At 42.6% G+C, this 16,255-nt stretch overlaps 1 protein-coding gene across 3 annotated transcripts in view; it reads left to right on the forward strand.

The window, feature by feature from the left end:
• Window positions 1–16,255, forward strand: part of ikbkb (inhibitor of nuclear factor kappa B kinase subunit beta) — a 79,704-nt gene that overhangs the window by 22,855 nt on the left and 40,594 nt on the right. For all 3 annotated transcript variants that reach the window (XM_043681572.2, XM_043681573.2, XM_043681570.2), the window contains 2 exons: window positions 5,090–5,206; window positions 12,558–12,652. In XM_043681572.2, the coding sequence (XP_043537507.1) occupies window positions 5,102–5,206; window positions 12,558–12,652 (200 nt within the window). In that variant the 5' untranslated portion in view covers window positions 5,090–5,101. The remainder of the gene's footprint in view (window positions 1–5,089; window positions 5,207–12,557; window positions 12,653–16,255) is intronic.

A 16,255-nucleotide genomic window follows, 5' to 3' on the forward strand; every position in this document is an offset into this window, starting at 1 on the left:
CATCCATTGCCCATCCTGAATTGCCCTTGAGAAGCTGGTAATTGCACAATTGGAATCATGGACTGCTAAAACCACATATGCTCAGCATTGTCTGTGATGGTTCTTTGTAAAAGCAGTTCATTTACTCCTGGTTCTATGGTCTTTGCTTTTTTTTTGTCTATTCCAATAATTACTTCATTCTGTTTTGTTAGCGTCTATTTGAAACCATTAGCTTTTGGAGCACTGCTCCTTCATCAAATGTTAGTGAGAGAAGACTTTCGACACAGAATTTATAAGGAAAAGAGCAAAGGGTCATACACCTTATGTGCGCAAATGTGTGTTCAATTTGTTCGCATGACTTGTATAACCCTTTGATCTTTTGCTTGGAAGAAGCTAGACACAGAACTTATAAGAAAAAGATCAAAGGATCATACAACTCATGAACACTGGTGTGTGTTCAATTTGTTCGCATGACTTGTATAACCCTTTGATCTTTTCCTTATAAGTTCTGTGTGTAAGGTCCTCCTCTCTCACTAACACTTGAAGAAGGAGCAGCACTCTGAAAGTTAGTTTTCAAATAAACCCGTTGGGCTATAACCTGGTGTTGTGTGATTTTTGACTTTGTCCAGCCCAGTTCAATACCGACACCTTCACGTTTTTGATAGCCTCAATTGAATCTGCACCTTTCACACTATCGCGCACTGCATTCCAGATCCTAACCACCCACTCTGTTGAAAACGTTTCTTTATGTTGCTTCTGGTACTTTTTTGAACTGTTTTCAATTGGTGCTGTCTTGTTCTCACCATTTCTGCCAAAGGAAGTTTCTCCTTACCTACTCTGTCCAGATCTCCAATCCGCTCACATAACCCAAGTTCCTCATGCCTGGAAACATACTTTTAAATATTTTTTGCTCTCTCTCTCTCTCTGTACTTTCTCATCGTTTCTTGTGATATTTAGGTTTCTCAGTGGCCGCATTTTTTCTGTTAGTCTCTGCTTTCTTCCTCCCAGCTGCTTTTCAGTTATAATTTCCATGCACCTCCTGCATTGTTCTGTCTTTTCCCTCTTGCCTCCACAATTTGGACATGGGTTTTGATATTTGTGACAAAGGAAGTGCAGCCACATGCAACATTAAAGAAACTGTGTTGGTTGGATAAAAGGTCAAGGCTTTATGACTGATTGGAATGGGATTAATGCTCAGGTTAGCCAAAGTAGACAGAATGTGCATATAAAAACCTGATCATGGGGAACAAGCACTTGCAAACAGATTCAGAATGCAAAAATAGTTCTTTAAAATAGAAAGAACACACAAGAAACTGTCAAATAAAATGAAAATCTTCCATTAATCTGATTAGTTCATACAAACCAACTCAAACTAGAAGTTGATCACAGTATTAGACAGAGAGAAGATTATTACGCTTTGGACTGAGGTATCAACAGAGGAATGTGTAAGCTTGCAGATGTAGCTATAGTAAATCTGAATTAAGGAGTCTTATTAAATGAGAGGTCAGGCAAAAGATGGAGGTAGAATAGTTTACAAGTGGCAGATAGTGATTACACCATCTAGACTTGCTGTTCGACTATAAACCAGGAGGTCTCATAAAGAGATTTTCATCCTAGCACCCAGGTAACGCAATAATGCTTTGGGATGGGCTATGATTCTACCTTCCAATGATACATAAAATGATGTTTGCGTCTTTACGTGACCACAAGATCACATGAAATAGGAACGGGGAGCTGTTTTGGTCCTTCATGCCTGCTCTGCCATTCAATAGGATCATGGCTGATCCAACGTTGCTCACATCCACCTTCCTGCCTTTTCCCTATAACCCTTGAATCCCTATTGATCAGGAATTGATCCATCTCAGCCTTAATTATAGAGAAGAACTCTGCTCCCACAGCTCTCTGTGGCACGGAGTTCCAAAGACTCTCAACCTCTCAGAGAATGATGTGGAGGTGCCAATGATTAGACTGGGGTAGACCAAGCTAACAATCACACAACACCAAGTTTTGGTCCAACAGGTTTATTGAGAAGTATTAGCTTTCTAAGCGCTGTTCTTTCATCAGGTGCTCCCTGTTCCGATTTCATGTGATCTTGTGGTCACGTAAAGACGCAAACATCATTTTATGTATCATTGGAAGGTGGAATCATAGCCCATCCCAAAGCATTATTGCGTTACCTGGGTGCTAGGATGAAAATCTCTTTATGAGACCTCCTGGTTTATAGAAGACACAGAATTTAGAGCAAAAGACCACAGTGTCACGTAACTGAAACGATATATTGAACAAACCTAGATTGCTGTTAAGTCTCCCATCTTTTAGAATGAGTTGCAGGTTTCAGTTCATTACTATGTTACTCCTAGAACTTATTTCAAGTGATATTCTTGAGATAACTTAAGGTATTATAAAAAAAAGGTGACATCTCAGCTCAGACAATGCATTAAAGGTATGAGGTTCGAGTCTGTCTGTATCCCAATCTTGAGACTAGTTCTGTTTCCAAATTAGGAATTTATAAAAGGTTTGTTCAATATATTGTTTCAGTTGCATGACATTGTGGTCCTTTGCTATAAACTCTGTGTCTTATGATCCTGCTCCACAGCTACCCGATGAAGGAGCAGTGCTCCAAAAGCTAGTACTTCCAAATAAACCTGTTGGACAATAACTTGGTGTTGTGTGATCTTTAACTTTAACTCAGAGAAGAAATTCCTCCTCTTAAAGGCACCCCTTTGTTCTGACACCATGCCCTCTGGTACTAAACTCACCCATAAGGGGCAACATTCTGTCAGCATTTACTCTGTCAAGCCCCTTAGGAATCTCATATGTTTCAATGAGCAGACTCCCAGCCTGTTTAGCCTTTGCTCATAAGACAATCCTTCCATACTGGGGATCCTCCGAGTGAACCTTTTCTGAACTACCTCCAATGAAATAAGGGGATCACAACTGCTCACAATACTCAAGATGTGCACTCACCTGCATCTTTCCAGATGCAGTAAGACTTCCCTCCACTTATACTCCAATCCCTTGTAATAAGAGCCAATACTCCATTAGTCTTCCTGATTACTTGCTGCACCTGTATGCTAGCTTTCCATGTTTGGTGAACAATTCAGCCTGAAGTCCCTTTTCTGTTGCAACTTTCTGCAGTTTTTCCCTAATGCTCTGTTGTTTTCTTTTTCTTTCCAAAATGAATAACTTCACATTTTCTAACATTATACCTATTTGCCAACCTTTTTTGCCCAATTACTTAACTTATCAATGTCTCTCTGTAAATTATTTGTATTCTTCTCCCAAAGTTGCCTTTCCATCTATTTTGAACTTCAAAATAATGTGACTTGGTCCTCTGCTGTTACCTTCTCCCACCAGCCTTCGAATACAGGAAAGGATAGGGCAGTGCACCTCCTCAAACATTGATATGTTGACTATGATATGGAGGAAGAGCAGTTTTGGGTTATCGACACCGCATGGCAGTAGAGGAAGGATGTAAATGTGTGAGCAATTCCCTCTAGGAAGTGGAGAGGGATGTATACCAGACGTTACAGTGAACACAGGAAGGGACATCAATGTGTAAGAAACAGAGCAGGCAATGAGACAGAGGGGTGTCCAAGGTAATGGGACATCTGCGTAGAACTTTCCTACCAGAGTATACTCGAGAACACGTCCATTGTACAAGATTCGATTCGTGTATCAATCTGTTTCCTGAACAAAATCTAATTGGGAGCAATTCACTGTCAAAATGTTGCTGTTCCTGTCCTGTGACTTTGCAGCGGTTTAAGAAGCTAGCATAAATATTTAATGACGGATCAATTCCTGCAACTACCAATTGAATTTGCCAATAGTTATTCTGTGGGGATGGCAAAGAGGGACTTACAGTCAGAGTCGTGGAATCATACAGCATGGAAAAAAAACCCTTCGGTTAAACTCATTCATGCCAACCAAGCTTCCAAAGCTAAACTAGTCCCATTTGTCTGCATTTGGTCCAAATCTTCTAAACCTTTCCTATTCATGAACCTGTCCACATGTCTTTTAAATGTTGTAATTTATCCCAGCCTCCACCACTTCCTCTGGCAGCTCATTCCACATAGGCACCACCCTCTGTGTGGAAAAAGTTGTCCTTCAGGTCCCTTTTAAAACTTTCTCCCCTCATCTTAAGAATATACCTTCTCGTCTTGAACCCCCGTACCCTACAGAATAGACCTTAGTAATTCATCTTACCTATGCTTCCCATGATTTTATAGATCTCTGAGGCTACTTCTCAACCTCCTATGGTCTAGTGAAAAAGGTCCCAGCTTCTCCTTATAATTCAAATTCTCCAAACCTAGTAACATCCTTAAATCTTTTCTGCACCCTCTCCAATTTAATCATGTCCTTCCTTTACGAGGGCGACCAGAACTACACACCAAATTTCAAATTTTGCCTCCCCAATACCCTGTAATTACCAATATTCTCTACATCTTGTATAGGGGTAACATGGCGTTCCAACTCCTATATGCAGTGGCTTGAGCAATGGAGACAAGCATGCCAAATGCTTCTTTACCACCCTGTCTACCTGTGTTGCAACTAGCAAAGAAACATTTGCCCAACCCTGAGGTCTCTGTTTGACAACACTCCAGAGGGCCTTACCATTTATTGTATATACCCGACCCTTGTTTGTTTTACCAAAATACAATATTTGGCTTTTATCCAATTTAAACTCCATCTCCCATACCTCGGCCTATTGGTCCAATTGATCAAAATCCCTTTGCAATCTTGGATAACTTTCTTCATCATACCACTAAAATTGGTGTCACCCAGAAACTTACTAATCAGGCTTCCTGAATTCTCATCCAAATCATTTATATGAATTACAAACAACAGTGGACCCAGCACCAATCCCTGTGAAACACTGCTGGTCACAGGACTCCAGTCAGAAAAACAACCCTCCACCACCACCCTCTGTCTTCTACCTTTAAGCCATCATGGCCATTAACAACCTGTCTATTCTGGAATGACTATCACTTGTAGGGAAGTGGGAAAGTGCCCCCAATACCTCAGCACGTTCAGGATAGTTGTGAGAAATTTTGAGAGCTCCTGATTTGTGTGGTCAGTGTAATTTTTGACTGTTCTCTTTTGCCTTCAGGCATGAGCAAGGATGAGTCGACCGCCCTCCTCTCAGAACCTGAGCTGTGGAGCATGGGAGATGAAGGAACGATTGGGGACTGGAGGTTTTGGGAATGTCAACCGATGGACTAACAAGGTAGTGTTTGCTAAGTTTGAGAGAAAGTGAGGGCTGCAGATGCTGCAGATCAGAGCTGAAAATGTGTTGCTGGAAAAGCGCAGTCGGTCAGGCAGCATCCAAGGAACAGGAGAATTGACGTTTCCTGAAGAAGGGCTTATGCCCGAAACGTCGATTCTCCTGTTCCTTGGATGCTGCCTGACCTGCTGCGCTTTTCCAGCAACACATTTTCAGCTTTGCTAAGTTTGAATTGCACCAGAGCGCTTGAGTGCAGGCAGGAAAGGTTCTGAATTCTCGTTTTCCTTCCTCATTTAGAACATTTCTTTGGAAGTTCGAGTTCTGACTTGTTTTAAACTTTTATGCATTCTGACTGGGCATGAGTAAAGTATTAAATGAATCCAGCAATGGGGGTAGAATAGAGGCAGAATGGCTATGCACTGAAAAATTCCTCTTGACAGAACATGGTTTTTCTATGGCATAAAAGTCTCACGGTTTGCTCGTTATGTGGTTATTTTGCGACTTATTTTATTAAGTTGTTCAGTGACTTGGTCTAATGATCCCATGACCCAAGTTCAAATCTGGACATCTGGTGACCTGAAATTAAATAACTGCAATGACAAGCTTGAATCAGTAATAGTGACCATGAAACTAATGGAACGACTGTGGCCACAAAAGGAGGTCAGAAGCCAGAAATCCTGCAGCATGTAATTCATCTCCGGATTCCCCAAAGCCTATTCGCCAGGCCCTAGTCAAGAGTGTGCTTCCCTCGATGAGTGCAACTCCAACAACACTTAGGTTTAATACTAACAAGGAAAGTGCAATCCACTTGATTGTCACAACGTTTACAAGAAATCACTCCCTCCACCACTTACACAGCAGAAATACCATCTGTAAGATGCACTCAGAAATTCACCAAGGCTTCTTAGACAGCACCTTCCAAACCCCAACCACTACCATCACAAAGAACAACGGCAGCAGGTGGAATCAAACACCACCACCTGCAAGTTCCCCTGCAAGTCACGCACCATCCTGACTTGTAATTATCACCATTCGTTCAGTGTGATCGGGTCAAAATCCTGAAACTCTCTCCCAACAGCACTGTGGATGTGCTTTCAATCGCCTGAGCAATTACAGATGGACAAGAGATGCTGGCTCAGCTAGCAACCCATGAATAAATATTTTGAAAAAGGACACAGTTTTAACTCAGCACGTTAGTTACTTCTCAGTTGTGTAGAAGGCTCATCATCATATTTCTGTGGGCAATTAAGAATGGACAATAAATGCTGACTTTTCAATGAATGAATAAGGGGGGAAGAAATGCTGTGATCTAGCTAAATGAGTGCTTCCTCCTTGCTTTTCTAAAATACATCAAATAATGTTAGTGCATTGTTGCTGGTGTTCGGGGACAAAAATAACCAAGTTCAAAGTGCCCCTTCAGCTCACTTAAGTTTCTGCTTTGTGTTTGGCTCAATGTTCTTGGTTATCTGATGTGTGACACTTAATTGCTCAGTCACAGAGCATGGAAACAGACTCTTTAGTCCAACCAGACCATGCTGAATATTTTCCTCAAAGCAAACTAGTCCCTTTTACCTGCATTTAGCCCATACTCTTCCAAACTTTTCCTATTCATGTATTAATTCAAATGTCTGTTAAATTTTGTAACTGGACCTGCATCCACCACTTCCTCTGGCAATTCATTCCACACATGCACCACCTTTTGCGAAAACGTTGCTTCTCAAGTCCCTTTTAAATCTTTCTCCTCCAGTTTTGAACTCCCCTACAAAGGGAAAAAACCTTTGTTATATACCTTCCTCTTCCCCCCCCCCCCCCATTAATGATTTTATAAACCTCCTATAAGGTTTCCCTTCAGCCTCCTACTCTCCAGTGAACAAGTCCCAGCCTATGCAGCCTATGTTTATAACTCAAATCCTTTCAAGGGAAGGTGTTGCAGAATTTGAGTGAGTGGAGAGCTTTAAGGTGCTCGATATGGGTAGTCTTACGTTTCTATGCATTAATATTGATTTTCTGCCTGCAAGGACACAACAAATCAAAGCTGAGGAAAGACCCTTTTAATCTACGAAGACTATGCCTCTTGTTTTTGTCTCTTTAACAGTACTACATTCCCAACTGTCGTGCTTGTTCAACAATGCTGTGCTCCCTCACTCCTCCTCCTCTGATGCAGTACTTCCTCAGTATTTCACCTCCAACAGTGCAATATCATCCTCCGTACTGATCATCTGACACTGCAACACTCCCTCATTACTGACCCTCTGAAAGCCCAGAATTCCTTCAGCACTGATCCTCCAACAGTGCAGAATTCCTTCATTATTGACCCTCTGACAATGCAGAACTCCCTCAGTGCTGCATTGGCAGTATTAGCCCAGATTTTGTGCTGAAGTCTCTGAAACGAGGCTTGAATCCTTGACCTCTGTATCAAGGTGAAAGGGGTCCCACTGAGACACTGAGCTGACCAAGTAGAATTGTTTGCCTTTGGTCCTTTTGGGCTTTAAATTGAGTTCAACTCCTGTTTGGTTAAAAATATCTCTTGTTTTCTCTTGATTCAATGAAAGTTCCCTGCTAAACTTCTGATGGGAATTTCTGTCAAGGGAGAAGTGAATTCAAAGAAAGCACAGATAATTAATGTATGCATTTTTCTTGAAGCATGCTGCAACTCCATTAGTGGTCAGCAGTAATCCATTGAAGCAGGATTCGATTTCCCTTCCTGTCCTCCTCTTCCTCCTTCCCTCCTCCATTTTCTTATGTTTTGTCTCTGTTCTTTGCTCTGATCTCATTTTCTACGGGTGAGCAATGGCGAGCAGGGAATGGAGACTGTTAGCCAAATTCTGGGCCAAGGCTTCTTCTCAGGCCACTTCACGAAAGCCTCAGCTCCAGATTTTAAAACCACAAAAAAGTTGAATGTGTGCAGAATTTCCTGAAAGCCAAAGTCTTCATCAAAATTCCTTGTGAAAACTAATATTGAAATGATTATTTGATGTCATTCACTCAAACCAGAAGGTTGTAGTTTGTGGGGAGAAAAAGATTGAAACTTGAATGTTTGGCGAACCCTCTGTTAAACGGGCTCCTTTTGTGGCCATTGGATGCAGGGAGAGGTCATTGTTCTCTGCATGTGTAGTGTTTTTTAATGATAGAATCATAGAGTGAAGGTAAATTTTGAGGCAGGTCACTGGGGATAACAATCTCCACAGATGGGTTCTATTTATTTAAAGATTGCTAAATCAAGCAGAATTCTTCCAGATTATGAATTAAAAACAGCATTTCAGTCTGTCTTCTTCAGTGACCATCCCATAATAGCATTGCGTCGGAACAAAAAGTTCCCGAATGGGAGACTGTGGACAGACATGGTGACGAAGCTGGGTAAGGATGTCAGGTATCATTTGTAGAATCAGAGCGTCAGAGACAGATACAGCACGGAAACAGACTCTTCGGTCCAACCCGTCTTCGCCAACCAGATATCCAAACCTATACTAGTCCCATGTGCCAGCACTTGGCCCACATCCCTCTAAACACTTCCTAATCATACACCCATCCAGTTGCCTTTTAAATGCTGTAATTGTACCAGCCTCCACCACTTCCTTTGGCAGCTTATTCCATACACGCACCACCCTCTGCATGAAAAAGTTGCCCCTTAGGTCCCTTTTAAATCTTACCCCTCTCACCCTAAACCTATGCTGTCCAGTTCGGGATTCCCCTACCCCAGGGAAATGACCTTGTCTGTTTATCCTATCTATGCCTCTCATGATTTTGATCCATGCCCCCACTGACATCCCCTCTCATCACAGCTCACTCTCCTTACCAGGTTATACTGTTTGGGGAAATAACTTCACTCTTTGTGAATAATTCTAGGAAATTGGACTTTTAAAAAATATTGTGCATGGAATTCAGATTTCAGTGATCAGATCAGAATAACAGTGCAAAATATTATATCAATGCCAGCTCCTTTGTTCATGTTTTCCTTTCATTCCATTCCCCACAGAACTGTAAATTCTTTGACTTGAAATATTTGCCTCATTTCCCTTTCGAATGTTGCAGTCAAATCTGCTTCTATGATGCTTTCTTGCAATTTATTCCAGATGTGCTTAAATCAAAAAGCCTAATTTTCTTTCCAGTTTTTTTATAGAGTCATGGAGTCCTACAGCACATAGACAGGCCCTTTGGCCCAAACTGTTCCATGCCGACCAAAAGATCCATCCAAGCCAACCCCATTTCCCTGCACTTGGCCCATCTTCTCATCAGGGAGGAGAAAGTGAGGGCTGCAGATGCTGGAGATCAGAGCTGAAAATGTGTTGCTGGAAAAGCGCAGCAGGTCAGGCAGCATCCAAGGAACAGGAAAATCGACGTTTCGGGCATAAGCCCTTCCTGAAGAAGGGCTTATGCCTGAAACGTCGATTCTCCTGTTCCTTGGATGCTGCCTGACCTGCTGCGCTTTTCCAGCAACACATTTTCAGCCCATCTTCTCATCAGCCTTTCCTATCCATGCATTTCTCCAAATGCCTTTGAAATGTTGTTTATGTCTCAGCCTCCACCACTTCCACTGGCAGCTTATTCCATATGCGTACCACCCTCTGTATAAAAATGTTGCCTCTCAAGTTCCCTTTTATTCTTTCCCCTCTCGCCTTAAACTAATGACCTGCAGTCCTTGATTCCCCAATCCTGGGAAAAAGACTGAGTGGTTCACTCTATCATGCCTCTCATAGTCTTAGACGCCTCCATAAGGTCCCACCTCAGTCTCCTTCGCTCTAAAGAAAAAGTCCTAGCTTGTCCAACCTCTCTCTCTGTGACTCAGACCCTTGAATCCAGGCAATATCCTTGTAAATTTCTTCTGCACTCTTTTCCAGTTTAATAACATCCTTCATAAGTATGGCCGCACTAACGACCTATATAACTTCAACATAACTTCTCAACTTCTATTCTCAGGGCCCTGACTGATGAGGGCCAGTGTGCCAAAAGCCTTCTTAATGGCACTATCTACCTGTGACTCCAATTTCAGAGAACTGTGAACCTGAACTCCAAGATCCCTCTGTTCCACTACACTCCTTAAGGCCCTCCCATCCACCATGAAACTCTTACCTTGATTTGACTTTCCAAAATGCAAGACTTCACGCTTATCCATATTAAACTCCATTTGCCATTTCTTGCCCACTTCCCCAGCTGGTCAAGGTCCTGATGCAATTTCCGATAACCTTCCTCATTATGCACTATGCTGCCTATTTTAGTGTCATCAGCAAACTGACTAACCATGCTTTGTACATTCTCATCCAAATCATTGATATAGATGACAAACAGTAATGAGCCCAGTACCGGCCCCTGAGGCACCCCACTAGTCGCAGGCCTTCAGTCTGACAAACATCCTTCCACTATTACCCTCTGCTTCCTCCCGGCAAGCCAAACGTGTATCCAATTTTCCAGCTCCCCCTGGAATCTCTGTGATCTAACCTTCCAGAGCAGCCTACCATGTGGAACTTTATCAAAGGCCTTAATGAAATCCATATAGTCTGTGTACTGCCCTGCCCTCGTCAACTTTCCTGGTCACTTCATCAAACAACTACAACAAATTTGTGAGGCATGATCTCCCATGTACAAATCCATGCTGGCTACTCTTAAGCAAAGCTGAAAATGAGTTGCTGGAAAAGCACAGCAGGTCAGGCAGCATCCAAGGAACAGGCGAATCGACGTTTCGGGCATAAGCCCTTCTTCAGGAATGAGGAAAGTGTGTCCTCTTAAACAAACCCTGTCTTTCCAAATCATGTCCATCTTATCTTATCGGAATCTTTTCGAGTAACTTACCACCACAGGTGTTAGGCTTACTGGTCTATAGTTCCCAGGTTTTTCTTTGCAGCCCTTCTGAAATAAGGGCACAATATTCGCTACCCTCCGGTCTTCCGGGACCTCGCCTGTGGCTAACGATGCAAAAATATCATCCAGGGCCCCCACTTCTCTCGCTTCTTGCAGTGTTCTTGAGTATATCTCATCAGGACCAGGTGATTTATCCACTTTCATACATTCTAATACATCCAACACCATCTCAACTGTGATATGGACTGTCCCCAAGATATTGCCACTAATTTCCCCAAGTTCCCAAGTCTTCATGTCTTTCACCTTGGTAAACACAGAGGAGAAATATTCCTTGAGAACCTCACTCATCACCTACAGTTTGACAAATACATGTCCACTTTGGTCCTTGAGGGGTCCTATTCTTTCCCTGTTTTTTCTTTACCTTTACTATACTGAAAGAACCTCTTTGGATTCATCCTAATCTTTTCAACCAAGGCTATCTGGTGTCCCCTTTACACCATCCTGATATCCTCCTTCTGTAAATTCATGTATTCCCTTGATCCCAGCTGCCTGTACCTGATCCACGCCTCCTTTTTCTGGTCAAAGCCTCAATATCGTTTTTCATCCAGGGTTCCCAATTCCTGCCAACCTTGCCTTTGACCGTCACAGGAACAGACAGGCATTTAACTTTAGCCATCTCTCTTTTAAATGCCTCCCACTTGCCAGAGATCCCTTTGCCTGCAAACAAACTACTCCAATCAATCCCTGTAAGCTGCTGTCTAATTCCATCAAAATTTGCCAATAACTTTAAATTTGGATTCTTTGCTTATCACTGAAAACAGTTTCTATTTATTTATTTGTCAGAATCAATTATCAGTCCTTGAACGGCCTCTTAACTATCCCTGCTCTAAGGAGATAAATTCTAGTTTCTCTTGTGTTTCACACAGCTTCATTTCTGATGGAATTTGGTAAATCTCCTCTGCATTCTTTCCAACGCCTTGTCTCCTTAAAGCGTGGTGCCCAAAAATGAGACAGTACTCCAGCTGGCCCCAAACTGATATTTTATAAGTCTTTACTCTGTCCTTGCTTTTGTCCTTTATGCATCTATTGATGAAGAAAAGGATCCCAGACTTCTCAACTTGTCTTGCTACCTTCAAAGATTGTGTGCTTACGTCTCCAGGTCTCTCTTTGCTTTCAAAATTGCACCATATAGATTACGTTGCCTCTAAAATGGATCACTTCACACTTTTCTGCAGTCACATCATCCACTATCTGTCTGCCCATTTCACCAATCTGTCAACATAGTCTGCCACGACCACCTTCACTAAATACTGCATTTTCAGTTTTCATATCAGTTGCAAACTTTGAAGCAATGTCATGAAAACCTAAGTCTAGGTCATGAATATAAATCAAAAAGAGCTGAACCCGGCGGAGCAACAATTAATACTTCTCTCCAGTCTGAATGAACCAGTCACAAGTACTGTCTGTCCCTTAGTCAATTTTGCAGCTGGACAGCGACTATCCCTTTAATCCATTAATGAGCTTGTTATTTGAGTATTTTTTGGTATTTTATTTTTAGGACACTGGGGAGCAGATTGCCATCAAACAATGTCGACAGGAGCTGAGCCCAAGGAACCGAGAGCGTTGGTGTTTGGAGATTCAGATCATGAAGAGGTGAGGGCCCTGTCACCTGACCCTTCATCTTGGCTTGACACAGAGTGAGGGATCTGCCACTTATGTCCTGTGGATTGATCCAAGGATGATCACATATCCTTTCCCTGGTGCTCTTAGCTGATGACTTTTTAATGTAAGAGGCTCGGGATGAAGGAGTTGGAGGGAGGTGAGATGTGGTGGTGGTATTGGAGAAAGGACTTGTAATTTGAGGTGTAACAACAAGACCCATTGTGAAATGTGCAAGGCGAAGACCTTGTAGGATTAAAGAAACTTAAAGTTTCAGTCTTATGAGTTTGGACATCTCAAAGCACTTTGCGTTCGGTTACATTCTCTTGAGCTACATGGAGAAAACACAATAATTTTGCAAAACTCCCACAAACACACAATGTGGGAAGTAATCTGTTTTTATGATGTTTTTTGAAAGATAAATACTGGCTAGAAACTATCACCGCCTGTGTCAGAGATGACAATGCAAGTTTTCCTCATGATGCTTCATCTCCCATTCAGCTCCTGCCACCCTCATCCCAATCAAAAAATTGCTAACCCTCTCATTTGAACAGTATGACTTCAGAAAAGAGGCACATTGTAACCTGAAGAATCCTGTGTCATTGGATGCCAAAGATAACTGCCCTGCTGTCTTCTTTAAAATAGTGGTTTCAAATCTTTTATGCCTGCCCGAAAAGGCATAAAACTCGCTGGTTTAAAGTCTCACCAGAAAGATGGTACTTCAGACACGATTCTGCTCCTTCAGTCCTGCATTGCAAGTGTCAGCTCAGAGTTTGGTGCTGAAGTCGTAGAGTGGGACTTGAACCCAAAATGTCTGACTGAGAGGCAAGAATGCTACCCACTGAGCCACAGCTGACAACTCAGAGGCAAAAGCTGGCTGGAGACAAGGAGATGGTATCAAGTCTGAAAGGAGAGGCATATTGCCAAGCTGCGGAACATAATCAGGTGTTGGAAGGGATAAAATGCTGAAAGAGAAAAGCCACTTTGAGTGACACCTTTCTGCAGATGTGACTGCAGTGGTGAGACTGTAGCTTTTGAATATGTGCTAGTATTGTTCATGAGAAGGATGTATCTCTCTCTCTCTCTCTCTCTCTCGATTCCCAAGGGCGAGAGTATGATTCTCGAAGGGGCTGAATGCCAGACTAAATCTGCAAAACCATTCATCTCCCCACATTATGTCTGATTATCCAGAAGCTTCTGTGTGACTTACTCCTGATAACATAGCTGCAAGGGAGAACCAGTGACAGAGAAAAACACGTTTTATCAGAGTTCTGAGGAAGGATCACTGGACCCGAAGTATTAACTCTGATTTCTCTTCTCAGGTGCTACCAGATCTGCTGAGCTTTTCCAGCAATTTTGTTTTTGTTTCTGATTTCCAGCATTTTACACATGTTATCATTCTCCCTCTCCAATTTTGGAAGCTTGGCATGCATTAGTTTGAGCAGTGGAAATCTCTGGCGTCAATGCAGAGAGTCTGTCCCATCTGTGCTTACCATGTTGTGATCAAATCTAAACATGCCGTGTTCCACACACAAAGCAGGAAATTAGTTCTTCAAATTGCACAATGTCCAAACCACACTGTCTATAAACCATCACAGCTTGTTTAGATATTCTTTCCCTGAATAAACTGCCACTTTTGGCCTTCCTGTGTCAAGTTTACTTGACTTGGAGGTTTCTTTTTGCAATCATTTGAAATATTGCTCCTTGAGGACCAGCAGACGACCCTTTGGAAAACCTATGTATTGTTGATTTCGGTAACTGTTAAACGGTAGCGAGATTGGTATGTGGGTCAGACATTAAGGTATCAACAGCTATCTTGATCCCCTCACTCTTATCTCTCTTCCAGCTCCTGTTGTCACCCGTGGACGCTCCATTTCCACCTTCAACCACAATTGTCAACACTTCTGCATCAAGGATGCAAATTGGGAAAGGAGGCTGTTGCAATTGTATGGAGTTCAGCTAGGTGGATCTCATTAGAATCTGAGTTCCCTGATAGGGGCTGTTAATCTGGTCCAATCAGGGACCCCTCTGACAGATATAAACAGGAGTGTCAGACTGCTTGTTCACTCTGAGAGCTGGCTCTGAGGGAGATGGATCAGTGTCAAGGATGCTCCACGCCTAAATAAATGACTTAGTGATGGGATACTGGCCCCTGTGGAGTTAGTTCAGAGGCACTGTCTTAACCACAAACATTCTGCACTATTGGGAGAAATGCACATGAAATATTCTGAGCTCAGGGCCTGGCACAGAAGTGTCAACAAATTGGAGTTGAATTCTAGACTAGAACCTCAAAGCCAACGTTGGTCGCCACCTCTTGCCTTAGCAAGGATGGGGAGAAATGTTGGTCATGAATTTCAGAGTACAGTCACCTCCACAATACTTGCCCAGATCAGCTGGGTCAGTTTTAGTTCCCCTAACTACAAAAGTCTTCATTTAGAACATAGAACAGTACAACACAGAACAGGCCCTTCAGCCCACGATGTTGTGCTGACCATTGATCCTCATGTAAGGTAAACCTAATGTATGAACCCTCAAATTTCTGTGACCATATGCATGTCCAGCAGTCTCTTAAATATCCCCAATGACCTCGCGTCCACAACTGCTGCTGGCAACGCATTCCATACTCCCACAACTCTCTGCATAAAGAACCCACCTCTGACATCCCGTCTATACTTTCCGCCAAACAGCTTAAAACTATGACCCCTCGTGTTAATAATTTCTGCCCTGGGAAAAAGTCTCTGCTATCAACTCTATCTATGCCTCTCATTATCTTGTCTACCTCAATTAGGTCCCCTCTCTTCCTTCTTTTTTCCAATGAAAAAAGTCCAAGCTCAGTCAACCTCTCTTTGTAAGATAAGCCCTCCAGTCCAGGCAGCATCCTGGTAAACCTCCTCTGATCCCTCTCCAAAGCATCCACATCTTGCCTATAATAGGGCGACCAGAACTGGACACAGTATTCCAAGTGCGGTCTAACCAAAGTTTTATAGAGCTGCAACAAGATCTCACGACTCTTAAACTCAATCCCCCTGTTAATGAAAGCCAAAACACCATATGTTTTCTTAACAACCCTGTCCACTTGGGTGGCCATTTTAAGGGATGTATGCACCTGCACACCAAGATCCCGCTGTTCCTCCACACTGGCAAGAATCCTATCCTTAATCCTGCACTCAACTTTCAAGTTCGACCTTCCAAAATGCATCACTTCGCATTTATCCAGGTTGAACTCCATCTGCCACCTCTCAGCCCATCTCTGTATCCTGTTAATGTCACGCTGCAGCCTACAACAGTCCTCTATACTGTCAATGACACCTCCAACCTTTGTGTCATCTGCAAACTTGCTGACCCATCCTTCAATCTCCTCATCTAAGTCATTAATAAAAATTACAGAGTAGAGGCCCAAGGACAGAGCCCTGTGGAACACCACTCACCAAAGACTTCCAGGCAGATAACTTTCCTTCCACAACTGTCTTCTGTCGACCAGCCAGTTCTGTATCCACACAGCGAAATTTCCCTGTGTCCCATTCCTCCTGACCTTCTGAACGAACCTACCATGGGGAACCTTATCAAATGACTTGCTGAAGTAATTTAGTGAAAAAA

This window comes from Chiloscyllium plagiosum, unplaced genomic scaffold, assembly GCF_037043375.1.
Source record: "Chiloscyllium plagiosum isolate Xiang-an unplaced genomic scaffold, Cpla_swu_hap1 HiC_scaffold_48, whole genome shotgun sequence".
NCBI classification, from domain to species: domain Eukaryota; kingdom Metazoa; phylum Chordata; class Chondrichthyes; order Orectolobiformes; family Hemiscylliidae; genus Chiloscyllium; species Chiloscyllium plagiosum.